This window comes from Phasianus colchicus, chromosome 2, assembly GCF_987193195.1.
Source record: "Phasianus colchicus chromosome 2, bPhaCol1.hap1.1, whole genome shotgun sequence".
Lineage (NCBI taxonomy): Eukaryota > Metazoa > Chordata > Aves > Galliformes > Phasianidae > Phasianus > Phasianus colchicus.
The window spans coordinates 102,054,231-102,069,267 of NC_143437.1; the positions used below are offsets into that span (position 1 = coordinate 102,054,231).

Below are 15,037 nucleotides of genomic sequence, written 5' to 3' on the forward strand. Positions count from 1 at the left end.
CTAGCAGGCCAGTTGTCGAGTGTTCTCATAGTATGTAAAATTATGCATTAAAAAAAAACAACCCTGAACTTCAATAATGCCTCAAATAAAAAGACATAAAAATGCTTGTTCAATCAGAGTATTTAAAAATTCCACTTTATCCTATGCTTACAATGACAGAGGTATAACATTTTGCATTTATGCAGGCCATAAATAGGGATTCTAATTTCTTGAGAGTTTAGAGTTTTATTCTGATGTATTTATTATTATTATTCTAAAATCCAGAACTAAAAGCAATATGGGACATCTGAGCTTTCTGAGTTGGAGTAATTTTCAAAATCAAATATAGTCAGTTCATAAGGAACAGGGTAAATATTTCTTTATTTGAACTGAATCAGAAAGTCAGCCTACTTTCTCTCCTTTACATGTATTATAAATAATGGAGGAATGTCACAATGTCTGCAATTTAAAGTAAGAAGCAGTTATATGACAAAGAGATCTTTTTCATTATTTTTTTTAATAGCAGAGCATGCTATTAGTTATCCCAGAATTGTGGCTGACTGAATTTTAATGTCTTACCATTCAAGTCATATTCCAGGAATTGTAATGTTGAGCTGCAGGTCGAGTCAATGGACACTTCAAAGGATTCCTTTTTATTTGTTAAATCTGTTCTCCAGGTAACGTTATACAGAGGCGAGGCAACTTTCAAAGATCCAGACAAGGCACCAAATGATGGAATGTAAATTCCAGCAGGCAATGACAGCTTGAGAGGGGGGATCTCAATTTTCTGTTCAGGAATCGTAATGGCAGGCAGATCAAAATCTGCAATCTTATTAGCTACTTCATCCAGATCCACATGGAAGCTGCCAAGAGAAATACTCTTTGGAAGAGTGAATTGAGACACAGTTATTTGGTATTCTGGTACTGTCACCTCAAAATATGGTATTTTGTATTCTTGTAATGTAATATAATTGGCTCCTACATCCACTCTGGGGAATCTTAGTTTTGGCAGTGTGGGTAAATTTACATCAAATGGCATTATGTTTAGGGTCTGTGGAATTTTTATGTTGCGCAAGTCAATGGAGTACGCTGGAACCTGGAGAGTAGAGAATGGAACTCTGAACTCTGGAGTGTTGAGAATGGGACTTGGAGCCTTTAGGTGTAACTCTGGAATGCTGAATGTGAAGCCATCACTCAACCTAATTACAGGCATAGGGAAAAAGTAACCATCGTCACTCTTCGTGTATATAAAGGATGCTGAAGCATTTAAGTACTGCTTTCTGTCAGCAACGGTAGTGACATCCAACTTCAAGATATCCCACAAGCTCTTCTTAGAAATAGGACAATTAATTCTTTTCAGGAAGTCCATGTATCCTTCCAAAGATCCAGAAATATCAAACTTTGCATTTGACTTTTCATTTGATAATTGCATATCATGTCTCAGAGATAATGACTGAATTTGGCCTTCACCCTTCCAGCCAACTTTCTGGTCTGTAGGACTGATTTTCATTAAGACAACTTGATTAACTGAGGCTGTGTCCAGGAAGGAATTTGGCTGAGTGGCTTGAATCTGAAGATCTGTTGACACTGTCCAAGAAGCCAGCTCAAAGGTTGCTTTGCATTTCTGAGATCCTGTCGTTGTGAAGAGAGGTGTGTATCGTGCATAGTTTTTCCCAATGTGCTCCCAGACTGCATAAACACGACTGATAGATGCTTCAACTGCAAGTATTTCTTTCAATTCACTGTTCCAGAGTCCATCTACTTTGGAGTTGGCCTCAAGCTTGACAGATGACCGAACTCCATTAGCATGCAGATAGGTGTTTGCTTCATGGTCTAGAGCTCCAGAAAATGAATATCCAGTGTAAACTGCTCCATCAATATTCCCCGTTGTTGATGTTTCTACTGACAGGTAAGATGTAAGAGTCTCTAAAGCAAGTTTGTGAGCAACTCCTCCCTTAGAACTGATGCCATTCTTAGGAGTAGTCAAGTCATATGTTACTTTTAGCCCTGAAGAAATAGTGGGTTTAGATTTAGTATTTCCAGAAAGCTCTTGGCTGAAATTCATTTTAAAAACTGGTGTGTTTATTTTTGCATTTGTGATCATTGAAGCTTCCAGGTTCCTTTTTGTGAGACTAATACTGTGGTCATGACTTCCTTCTAGAAATTTGTTGTTATTCAGGGACAATGCTGTGGCCAGCTTCAATCCTCTTTTTCTTGTCAAACTGGTTGAGCCATCCAGCTTAAATTGTAGTGCATCAATAACAGATGAAGATGAGACACTAAGGTGCCCAGCAATATCTGACTGATTGAACAGCCCAGCATTTGCAGTCAAAGTGATCACGCTGGATTTAAATGAGAAGTCATAAGTAATGTTTCCCATGGCAGGAATCAAGATCTGGTTTGATGGACTGTTAATTCTGAATCTAGGAAGCTTTAGAGTGCGTAGGTCTTGTGGAACATGAAGAACTGGAAGCTCCAGAGAAGGTAATACTAGCGTGTAAGATGGTACTGAAAAGCCAATAAATGGAACTGTGAATCCTGTTGTGCTTATTTCTTTTGGGAGCATGTAACCAAAGGCTGGCATCTCAGCAGTAAAAGGAGAAACCTCAATATTCACAATTGGAATAGTGTATCCTGGAATCCTGAAGGTCCGCGGCAGTTTGTTCAGTGATGTCTGTATTTTGTATTTGTCAAATTTTGTTTTGGCTTCATTATATGACTTCGTGAGAAAATCTAAAGCTGTGTTTCTTCCTCTCTCAAAATATTTGTTGAAGAAAATTATGTATTTGTTAAGTGCTTCATGCACTGTGGCTAAAGGAAGTGGGATTACATGCATATCTTTGTTTTTCTCATACTGAGCATTCAAATTTAAATCAAAAGATTGTCTTGTAGTCTTCAATAAATCCCTCAGGCCTGCCTGTTCCCACAGTGAATAATCTTTTAGTTGAGGTGTCTGAATTCCAGTATAGGGAATGTGAAGCTGAGGAATTGTTAGAGGAATATTTAGGAAGTCTAAATTAGCATCTCCACTCATTTCGACATGAGCTTCAATTCTGTCGTCATTATTGCCAGCAGACATGTTATGGGAATACCTGTACTGATTGAACCTGCCAGTAGCTTGCCAGCTGACCTGCTGAACAGAAGAACTGAGTGAAAGACCATAATTATTCAGGAAGTCAATCTTGCCAGTCAGTTTCATTGGGAAGCTGATTTTCACATTTCCATCATTGTTGGTTAATAGGCGAATTTCAAAAGGCTGTGCCAAGAAGAAAAACTCATTATTTACAGTTCCAGTAATCCGTCCATTGAGACGAGCATTGTGAGAGCCTGTTAATTCTACTTTCATTCCTCCAAGCTGTCCTGTGCCTTTTACATTAAGAATGCTACGTCCCACACGCTGTGACTCAATTTCAGACTGAACCTGAAGTGTTGCATAACTTAGGAAACCACATTCATATCTCATAGATTGGCTGACTTTCAGGTACCTGTCATTTATTCTGTAATCAGCAAAAAATATAAGAATAGGGCCGTCAATCCTGAAGGTGGCATGTGAATTGTGAGTGCCTTCATCAGAGAAGTTAGGAGAAGTCCACTTCCAGTTTCCTTTGCCATTGGAGGTAAATGATATGCGTCCTGCCTCTATCTCGGTTGTCATGTTATTGACCAGATCAGCCTGGCTGGAAAAGTCAGCTTGTGGAATATTCAGTCTGTGAGAATATGCTGTTCCACTCTGCATCTGAATTTTTCTTTGCAGGTTGACCATTAAATTATTCTGAAGTTCTATTGAATTTTTTGTTGCAGAGAATTTTGCTCTAGTTTCAGCTTCACCTGATACAGAAGTCCCTAAAAATACTACTTCATTGGTATGGTCCACTTTAAGGAACTTGTGGCTGACCTTCATGGAATTTTTAAGCTTCAGCTGTTTCATTTCAGGAGCCAAGATATGTGAATCTGCAATAACACTGAAAACTAGGAAATCTAATTTGGATGTTGCTTGAGCTGAAAGAGAGGTCACAAATTCTGGACTGTTTGCAGATGTTGTAGTATTATGAACTTCAGCTTGAGTAGACAGTGCAAAGAATGGAGAGACAACTCTAAAAGCACCAGACAATTTGCCAAACGTAGGAGCAGTCACTGTATGTGGGATACGTGGAAGCTGGAACTCTGGTATCTTCAAGTCAGGAATCTGGAACTCATTTAGATTTAGTTTTGGAATCAGTAATTCTGGGATTTCCAACTGAGGCATTTGTAATTCTGGAAAATAAATCTCAGAAAAAGGCATATCTCTCATCTTCAGATCTTTAAAATATAAATCAATTGCTGGCAGCTGAAATTCACCAGACATGAGTTTGTCTATCATTCTCACAATCTGAAATTTAATCTCATTTAGGTCAATTGTATAAGAAGGAACTTTAAAGGTATTCAGAACGGTAAATTCTGGGGTAGTAAATTTTGCTGGGATTTTAATGTCCTTTAGTCTCTTAATATTTATTTCAAAGGAGGGGATTATCAGATCAGTCAGTGGAACAATGAAGTCTGGTGTTCGGAAAGTTGCTTCCCGAAGACTTCGAAGACTGAATTCAAAGGCAGGTATAGTGACTATAACTGTTCTTATTGCAGGGACTTTAAATCCTGTTTCAATAAACTGGTTTAAATTTTCAGCCCAATTCTTTAGATCATACTTTTCAGCCAAAGTAACAATTTTTTTAAAAGCTATGTTCCACTGTTCAGAAATGTATATGACAACTGAATTGTAGAACTGGCTTATTTTTTGAAGATACCGCTCGAATTCCTTGGAGATATCCATGTCAGAAATCCTCTCTCGCAGATCTTCCAGATGTTCATTTACTTTGGCTTTCAGATTAATAAATGTTGTTGAATCGATGAGCTCCTTGAGCCAGTTAATTATAGCAGCAAGCTTGGTGTCCCGTAGTTGTTCTATGTATTTTGAAACTACAGTACTAAAATCTCTTATATACTGTTTCAATGCTTCTGCTTTCTGTGGAAGTTCTAGATTTCTGAGTTCTTCATTTATTTTCTGTGTTATTTCTTGGATTTTGTTATTTGTGTCATCAACAAACTGGTTGTAGTCAAAAGCTTTGAGTTTTTTTATAATCATGTCAAGGAATTTGTTGAGTTTCTTTATCATCATTTCATAATCAAAGGTTTGCACTTTCTTGACAGCATCATCAATAAAAGCCACAATTTTATCAAAGCACGTCTTCACATCAATTTTTCTTAGGTAGGTCATCATTTTCCGGACAGTTTCTTTTACTCTGTATTGGTTAAGCAGTTCTATCATTCTGTCCAATAAAAAATACACGTGCTTATCAATTTCATATTTTACAATCAGTTTATGCATATGACCTCGGAAAGCACTGATCTTCTCAGACACTTCGTACTCCTCCATCCAACTCAGAATAAAGTCTTTGATTTGTTCAAGAACTTCTTTCATTTTTTTAATTGGTAATGAACGCTTCAATTTTTCTAATACCTGTTTAACATCAGTCATTTTAATCTTCTGTTTCAAATTTTCTGCAAAGCTTCTGATATCAATGTTCTGAATCTGAATCTTGAGCTGTTCTAGGTTCTCCTGTATCCTACTCGTGATCCTGTATTCATCATCTACATTTTTAATCCAAGCCATAGTGCTGCTTGCAATGTTGCTGGGGTAATATTGATTAAAAAAAAATTGTAACTTCTGAATAGTGTCAACTACAGTCATTCTTATTTTATATTTTTCATCTAGAGCTGTCATTTTTTCAACTATTTTGTCAAGAAGTTGTGCAACAAATGCATTAATGTCAAACTGATCATAATTCTCTTTGATGTACTGCTCTATTTGTACCAGATAGACTTGAAACTGGAGCAGTATTTCTTGAAGATTATTCAGGGCTTTTTCCAGAACAATTTCGAGATCATCGGATGTTACTTTATAGTCCTTTGTGAAAGCAATCAAATTAGTTTTTATGGTGCTAACTCTGCCTTTCAGATCTAATTTGTCCATGTAATCGTTAAGGTTCTGTGGGAATTCATCTAAAGTTGCCTTGTATTTTTTCATATATTGATCTATGTCAATGTTTTTCAGGTAGTTCTGTACAGCCTGCAGCGTGGATAGAATGGCACCTCTGATTTGTTCAAAGTAGACAGGCAAGTGTTCCAGGAATGGTAGCTTAATAACATGCATATCTTTATTTTTGTCATACTTCACAGAGCCAGAGATGCTGAATTCTTGAGGCTCTGACATGCTGTCCCTGAGGCCTAATACATCAATTACATTAACTTCTTCAGAAGTGAATGGTAGTTGGATTGCTGTATCCATCACAGAGACATCTGCTAAAGCTCTTCCACTAAGTTCCACACCAATCTTTTCTGCATCATTGTAAGCATTGATATCTTGTGAATATATGTTATTGTTTAGCTGACTTTTCAATTTCCAAGCACTCGACTGCTCTGATGGAGTAAAAAGCATATGAAATTTGTTATCAAGCTGTGTGGTGTACCTTCTCATAGACTTGAAGCTATGACTGGTAGATCCTCTGTAATCATGGGAGAAGGTGAAAGCAAGAGGCTCTGCTTTGAACAGGATTTTGCTGTAAAGGTCTCCTGTGTGTTCACCCAGAGCAATCAGCTTTCCATTACCGTTGGTGTGGACATCAGCAGTGATAGTGAAAGGGGCCATAGTGGAACGCAGAGCATTGCTGAAACGGAGAGATTTGGAATCACAGTTTGTGTTCATGGTAATGGAGGAAGCCAATCCCGCCACATTCAGATTAACTCTGTGACTCACTGCTGCACCTTGGACATTTGCAACTGTGTCTGTTTTAAAGTTTGCAGTTAGATCAGCATATGTAATGGTGTAGGTATGCCTTACTTCATCTGTTCCATAGGCTGCTCTCATATTGCCACCCAAGTTCAGTTTCAGAGGCTCAAGGAGCAGTTCTGCTTTGTTGGAAATTTCAGTTTTGGTGTATTTAATATTATTGTTCAGCTTTGCTGTAAGTGATCTGGGCTGCAGCTGAAGGTCAAAAACATGCTTGTGGAACTTGTCAAAGCTGAAGCTGTTGTCTAACTTTGAAACAAACGTTAGGGATAAGCCAGGAATATTCAAGTCATTTGTGTACTCCAGCTTAATCTCTTTGAATGACCCTTGCAAATTATTTGAAAATTTGAGTCCTTCTCTATTAATTCTGAAGTTTAAGACATGTTTATTGTCCATACCCAGAACTGTACTCTGATATTCACTTCCCAGCGTTATTTCTGTTAAACTCACTCTTCCACCTAGATTGAATTTTGCATTGTTTTTTCCATAGCGCCCAGATGATGACAGTGACATAGAGCCTCCAGAAGTATCAAGTTTGGCATTCATTTCACTCTGCATTGTCAGTGGACTAAACTGCACATTTGTAGTTGCACTGCTGGCTAAACCATACTGATTAATGTTGAGTGATGACTTATGTGCAGCACGATTCTTTTGATCAGTCAGAGAGAAATCAGTGTTGAAAACAAGATCCTGGGAATTTAGAGAACCTGCGAACAAGGCATAACACTGGATTTGCTTGTAAGTGGCTTGGTACTCAGAGCGAAGTGCTGCCATCTTCTTTGACAAAAGGAATTCAAGTTTATTGACAGCTGCAAGATGTAGATACCTTCCATTTGTTTCAGATGTTATTTTCAGCTGGCTATTTTCATACTTCAGTGAAGCTGTGTTCTTTAATAGTCCATTTTGTACATCAGAAGCTGAAGTAATGGAAAGTACACCATCAGTGTATCTACCAGATAGATGATTGGTAGCTTGAAGGTAAGAAGAATCCAACCTCAGATTTGACTTCCCTTCAAAAACTTGTCGCTTTTCATTGTATGAGCTTGACATAGTGTAAATGCTTCTTGCAAACACAGAAGCCACTTCCAGTTGCCCTTCTATCTTGACATTATTAATTTTCATGTTACTTGTCTTTTCAGAAACAATATCACTGGAAAATGAAAGCTGAGGACCCAGAGCACTGGATGCCATTAGAAATATGGTACAGTTCGAAACTGATGTAGGTTCATAGCGCTTTGTCCTAGACATTTTAAAATCTGAAGTTAAGAGTCTATGCTTCAGATGATTTTCATATGCACAAGTGAATCCATTTCTACTATAAGATGCTTCTCCAGAACCTGAAATAGGAAAAAGGAGACAAAAGATAACAATGTAATGTATCCCTTTTTACTTTAAGATGCCATTTTCTCTAGTGCCACTAAGCTTTCATGTGACTGCTTAAACTGTAGTTAATGTTACAATAATTCTCTTTAAAGGCAAAAATGTTGGTATAAAATTTTCCTAAAAAAAATTCTTTCTATTTTGATATTCAGGGCTAAAAATTCAAACTATAAATGAATTAAATATCTATATTACTTTATTAAATATAATCACAAGATGATGCAAAGTTATGTTATTATTTAAAATTAACAAGATGGATTCTTGGGAATAGCTGAAACTAGAGCACAGCTGACATTCCCTTTTATTTAATGTTGCCTTTATCATACTTCATATATGATGAAGAATTTAGAAGAGACTAAAGTTAGCCAGACCTCCAGACCTTTTGCATTTTGAGAACACAAATTGTAATTTGAGAAGAAATATCTTAAAAAAAAACCCTATTTTAACTCTTGACTAGTCTGGATCTGGACTAACTCTATGTGGTAATGTCAGTATGTGGACTTATACAAATGATAAAAAATATATTTATATATGTATCTGTACATAGAGAGAAGAAACTGGAGGCATAGCTACACACCTGCCTATTTTTGAGAACACTTATCTAGTCAAATATACAACTATTTATCTGATCAAGCCTTCAGTTGTGAAGAACCATACTTCAGTATGAAATATATTGGAAAATACACTCCTTAAGATGGATTATTATTAATCCATTATTAATGGATTATTTGACTTCACCTTTAGCTCCCAAATAATAAATTCACATAACATCTTTAAAAACAAAGAGATTACAGAATCTTTTTCTTTAAATAAGCAATGTGAAAATGAAGGTGTGATGCATGATACATAAAAAAAAAAAAAAAAAAGGTACATGTCATCAAAATAGTTCAGCCAGTATTACAGAATCAGAACACATTCTTACCTTTCATGTTATAGGATAGTAGCTCAAAAACAGAATCAGCATTCACAGTGTAAGTAGTTCCTATTCTGGATGTTTTCTCTGTGCTGCTATTTGCCAAAGTGTATGCTGCTGTCCAGTTGTAATAGTTGCTGTGCACACTAGTGGAGACCTCTAAAGCACCAAATAAAGGCACAAAAAGAGGATAGGATTCTGGAACAGTAAATGTTGGCATTCTGTATTCCTGTGATGGTATGTTTATTCCCATAGACTCTATTACCAGATGAGGTGTTTTAACAGTCTGTGGCACTCTTATGTCATGGGATGATCTTCCACCAAATGGTAATGGAATATTAATTAGAAAACTGTTTTTATTGAAGCTGTATTTGATCCGGCCTTCACTAGAAAGAAAAAGTGATTCTGTTAAAAATTATGCAACTCCATGACATACATTTCTACTATTCCCAGAATACTAGGCATACATAAATGGTTGTATCCTTACTTTAGGTTTAGAGAGAAGTGTAATGAAAATCTATCAGCATTCTTAAAGCACTTATCTTCAAAGCATTTTTGACAATGGTGAATTCTGTCAACGTTTTCCCCTTTATTTTATCAGAGAGAGAAAATAAAACTGAGAGATCAAGTAGTCCAGAATTACATTATTTCCATAAGACCTAGGATTAGAATTCAAGCATTCCTGGGTCTTTGTTCAGAGATTAACTAACCTAAGTTCACAGGTAGAGAGTGTCATTCAAGCGGTCAAATATGAAATTGTTGTCAACCTTGCATTTAATTTTCTACCCTAAGAATCCAAATCTAAATCTGCCTTATGCACATTCATGAAAAGATGCACTAGCATGAAACCAATCCTCAAAATGAAGGAATTTGAACAAAAATTGATGACATTCAGAAAATTTCTAATGTGCACTGCTGATGAGACTTTAGGAGAAAAAATATTTTCCTTCTTAATACTTAGCTTATGAACACAATGAAACCAATAGAGATATAACATTTCATATTACCACTGTGAAAGTACATGGAAAAGCAGTACAAAGAGAAATAACAAGCAATGCTGCTCCCCATCTGTTTTTATAATGCAATTTTAAACTTTACATTCATTTTTTTCCGTCAATATTTCCCTGGTTCATGAGCAAGCTGTACAGCTATGCTTCAGTTTATCTCAGCAGTAGTTGTGGGTGTACCAATTTAGATATTTCCAAGCAAAACTGTTCCTTGAATCCTTATGCATAGGAAGTGAAGCAGTGTGATATGAACACTAATTGGCAAGAACAATATATGCTAGAAACTGCAATGAAATCAACTGTACATGAGCATTTTAAGATCTAGATCGTGTTGGCTGGTTATGGTTTTATTTTTGTAGTGACAGAAGAAATATTCTATTTGCCCATCATTTTCTCTTTTTGTTGCTCATTGCTTATCATAATTTCTCTAGCTACCTTTTCAGGAAAAGTTCCTCAGGAATGGTGATAACAGGCAGTTTAATCTTCTGAATGTTCAGTTCCTGCAGTCCACTTAGTTTGGCTTGTAGAGTCTGGGCATAGGGGACATCTTTTGATGCCTTTTGCAGCCAAGTGTTGGTTGCCTGTTGGTGCAAAGTAAATGACATGTTTTAGGGTTTCCTAACCTTTTACAAGTTATATAAATTATTTGAAAGCCAGTGTAACTATTCATATAGCACCACCAATTTGATAAATTGGTTGGCTTGACCAAAGTTGAAAAACTAAAACTTATTCAAATTGATGAATGCTTTTACAAAACTGTCCCAGTTTTGGTTTCCTTGGGGAGACAAAAATTAATCAGGACTATATGCTGATACTGTAATTTCTAGATTGAAACATACCACAATAAATTGTGATACAATATGTCGCATTGTCATATCTGTAAGAGTGACTTTCCGATCCAGCAGTTCGTTGGCATACTTCTCTAAAGTCTTTGAGTAGTCTGAAAAGTCAGCTTGGATGCCAGAAGACATTCTGCCCACAGCAGCAGTGGCACCTGAATTCCACTCTAGCTCAGCATTTTCAGAATCTGAAAATAATGGATTAAAAAAAAAAAAGGGTAAAATTGGTAATATTTACATTCTATTTAGAGATGTAATATAAACAAAGGTAACAAGATGTTTACATTTAAAGGCTGTACACACGAATTATGTTTTTGCCCATACCATATCTGAGAAGAACTCTTTTTGAAATTGTGTTCCCATGAGTTTCTACAGCTGAGCTCATCTGAAGGTATCCTTTGGTGGGTGAATAATTAACCAGTGCTTCAGTTCTAAGTTCAGTTTGCAGACGAGGAATAGAAACGGTGCCTCTTAACATTGTTTCTTCCATTCCAGCATATCTGTGAAAGTGAAATGTAAATGTGAATATACAACATTTCCTTCTACTCTTTTACTTACGTTTCAAAAGTAATTTCAGCATTTAAAAAGAGTGCAGAAAGCAGAAAGGTGTTATGGACACAGAACTGATCAAACTTGTAAAGTTCTTTCTGAGTCAGTGACTGTTTTCAGCTCCCATTGGTTACTTTGGGAATTTAAGGAAAATTGTTAAAATATGACTGGGTGGATACACAAAATATTAATTCCTTAATATGTTCAGTATAATTCCATAATACCGAAACTGATGGAAATATCTACCTGCCTGGTAATATTCAAAGTGAACCAAATTCTGAACTCCTTACTCAAGCTGAATTCTCTGCTAAGGATACTGAGTGTGACCATGAATAAGATAGAAACAAAACAGTTGACAAAATATATTATGCCACTGGGCTTCATTTTCCTTTACCCACATTTATTTTATATCTTGTAACTTTGTTGACTTGAGCAAAATTCTAATATTATGTTAGTGCAAATGAAAGGGAATTGAGGTCCCTGACATCTATCCAAAACTCCCACTGATATCAGAGGCAATTCTGCATGAACAGCAAAGACAAAGACTCCCTGGGGCACCATCAAGATCACAGAATTCCATGGAAGATTGAGGTTTATTAAAGAATGTGATCAGCTCATTTCACCATGGGCTTGTGAGGCAGACAATTTTAGAAACCCTGGCAGGCTGAACATTTTTGTTAGCTCCCCTGTAGATGTTCCCGGAAATATTCTCATCGTGAAGCGTGGGAATTTTTACAGGAAGCTCTCAGTTATTTTTGGTTTTGTTGCTTATTGAGTGCTGTTAAGGCCCTTCATGGGGAGATGCAATAACTTTGTTAGAGCTGAATATACCTAGTAAAATCTAATACCTCTCTGTACAGACTTTACCTTGCTTATATCCTTGGACCATCACACCTGCAACAACTCTAGCAAAACGTCATCTTTGTAGTTATGTTTGCAAACATGGAAGAACCACCATTCATAACTTGCGATACAAATTACACACAAATATGTGGTAGAAAGGATTGGTTGGTATGTTAGGTGTATTTATTTGATGTATATGTGATAGATTACAAGTAAAATATTTCAAGGATTTACAAAGGGGAGTTGAAGGACAATTTTGTATGTCTATATGTATATATATTAGCAATCTATCCAAATTAGGATATTATTTTTCCAAAAATTTCTACCTTCAATAAAAACTTCAGTTACCGTATCCAAAGATATCTGAAAAAGTGGTCTTCTGAGTTACCTTATTTGTCCAGTAAGAGTAACTTCAGAAATCTTCTTGTTATTAAAGTCTATAACAAAAGTATATGCTTTCTTCCCAGAAACAGATTCATCAGTGATTCTGAAGTTAGTACCAAAGTCAATATCAACATCTGGAATGGAGACGTCACTGGTCAGAATCTTCCTGTCTCTGTTGTACTTAAAGGTCAGTGTGGCTTCATGCTGCTTTACACCTGGAAAATATAATACAGTCTTGTTATTCATAACTATGGAGCATTTTGGACTTTTCGAAGGAGAAAAAATAGAATCAGTTGGAAATTATACCACTCTGAAAATCTAAAGAAAGCCTGAATGGGTCTCAGAAGCAGGATCATATTTTTTTCCTCATCTTAGAATCATAGAATTATAGAATCACAAGGTTGGAAAGGACCTACAAGATAATCTAGTCCAACCATCCTCCCATTACCATTACTACCACAAGCTACTAAACCATATCTTGTAGCTCCTCATCCAGATGCCTCTTCAACACTGCCAGAGACCACCTCCCTGGGCAGCCATTCCAGTGCATAAGAAGCTCATTGTGGACTAATCCTGCCACTATTTTTGTCACATAAGGTTTGTTGTCTCTCATTTAAAAAAAACAACACCTTGTGTTTTATGCAGTTTTTCTCCATTTCTATACTTTATTTCGTATTTCATAAAAAATGTAATTTTCCTATTGTTTATGCAGAAATCATTAATTTCTCCTTTTCCATTCTTTCGTTCATTGACATCAAAATTTAATTTAAATCTCATGAAGAAATTTTTAGAGATACAAAATCATAAAGAACTTGTAATGTGGCTACAAATATGAAACAAAATGGGAGTGATCGGGTGTCAAAAGAATGTTTTATTTCATACTGTAAATAGCTCTACTGTGTATTATTCATAAAAATCTTTTTTTCAGTTTAGTGACATAAAGATCAAAACAGAGCTAAACCATATTTCTTTTTCAGACTCTTACCTTCTGCTTGTACTGCAAACCTTAATGTGTCTACCAGGTCATTTCCCTCTCTCTGCAGATCATAGTTTGCACTTGCAGAGTATTCTTTCACTTCTCCTGTGGACACTATTTCAACTTCAAATCTAAAGGAGGAGTAAACAAATGTCTTGTAAATAACTGATTTTGCTATGACCACAAACTGGAGGAATCAGACAGTCATCAATAGCTCTCTTTCTGAGCTGCTCATGCTTGTCTGCATTTCAATATTTTTAAAGGTAAGTTTAAGGCAAAAGGGTACTGCAATAAGCTCTAAGAGGGAAGGTTAATCAACTCAAAATAGACATAGTCAAAGCTTTCCTAACTTACCTGGTTTCTCCAGTCAAGGGATAATATGGAGCTGCCTCCATGGAACTGGCATTAGAGTACAATAATTTAGTGCAGAAATTTAGACCGGAAATGAAAGGCTTGCACGAAGTTGAGAATTCTCGGTTCTCAATCAGAGGTGGAATCTCTTCAGTTTTGGATGGAGACACCAAATGTAGTGTGTTGCTGGAAAAGAAAACTGACTCATTTATCCCCAGAACAGGAGTTTAGATATTGCACATAAGTTGCTCTCTTAGTAACGTTACACTCTGAATAAAAATAACTGAGGTGGGGGCTTAATGAAATAACATTTGGTAGTTAAATGATCAAGTAGTGTATTATTACTACTATTACAAGCATTATTAGTGATAATTATAATTCCATGCGTTGAGCCAATTATCCTCTCCAATTAATGTAAGCAGTTCATTTAAATTCCATTTAAAACCAGGCATTGCTAATACAATAATTTCATGGGAGAGAAATCAAAGCAATAGAAATGGTAAGTATCTTATTGGAAGTTACAGAAAATTAAAGAATCTGCAAGACCTGGCTCCTAAACTATTTACCTATCTTACAAGAAAAGTTATCCCAGTTTTACAATGCCTGAGATTTTTTGAAACTGAAAATTTCTCCATGTCTGACCTAATCTCTCAATTCAATAACAGTGAAAAATTGAAGAAAAGAAGGGAAGAACACATCTCAAAAGTTCTCATTCACTTCCCATTACCTGATACTGAGGAGCTTTGTTGGGGTCTTCGGGGCAGGAATGCTGAATTTCAGCTGTCCAGCTTTCACACTAACATGTGCTTCAATTCCAGACTCATGGAATATATTGGAATTCATTTCCACAGCACTTCTAGCAAATTCAGGCATGTTTATTCCTAGATGTGTTACAAACTCAACTGCTACTGAAGGTTTAGCAATGAGTTCTGCTTGCATCTATTTAACAAAAGCAAAATAATGTATTTCATTTTCCCAAAATACTTTTTAGAA

General features: G+C 36.2%; 1 protein-coding gene across 1 annotated transcript in view; it reads right to left on the reverse strand.

Moving 5' to 3' along the window:
• Positions 1-15,037, reverse strand: part of APOB (apolipoprotein B) — a 36,261-nt gene that overhangs the window by 5,178 nt on the left and 16,046 nt on the right. Inside the window, exons 18-26 of the mRNA XM_031595904.2 lie at positions 14,772-14,983; positions 14,048-14,230; positions 13,703-13,824; positions 12,722-12,932; positions 11,266-11,441; positions 10,942-11,129; positions 10,538-10,683; positions 9,105-9,481; positions 559-8,139 (exon numbers count right to left, since the gene is read on the reverse strand). Coding sequence (XP_031451764.2) covers positions 559-8,139; positions 9,105-9,481; positions 10,538-10,683; positions 10,942-11,129; positions 11,266-11,441; positions 12,722-12,932; positions 13,703-13,824; positions 14,048-14,230; positions 14,772-14,983 — 9,196 coding nt within the window. The remainder of the gene's footprint in view (positions 1-558; positions 8,140-9,104; positions 9,482-10,537; positions 10,684-10,941; positions 11,130-11,265; positions 11,442-12,721; positions 12,933-13,702; positions 13,825-14,047; positions 14,231-14,771; positions 14,984-15,037) is intronic.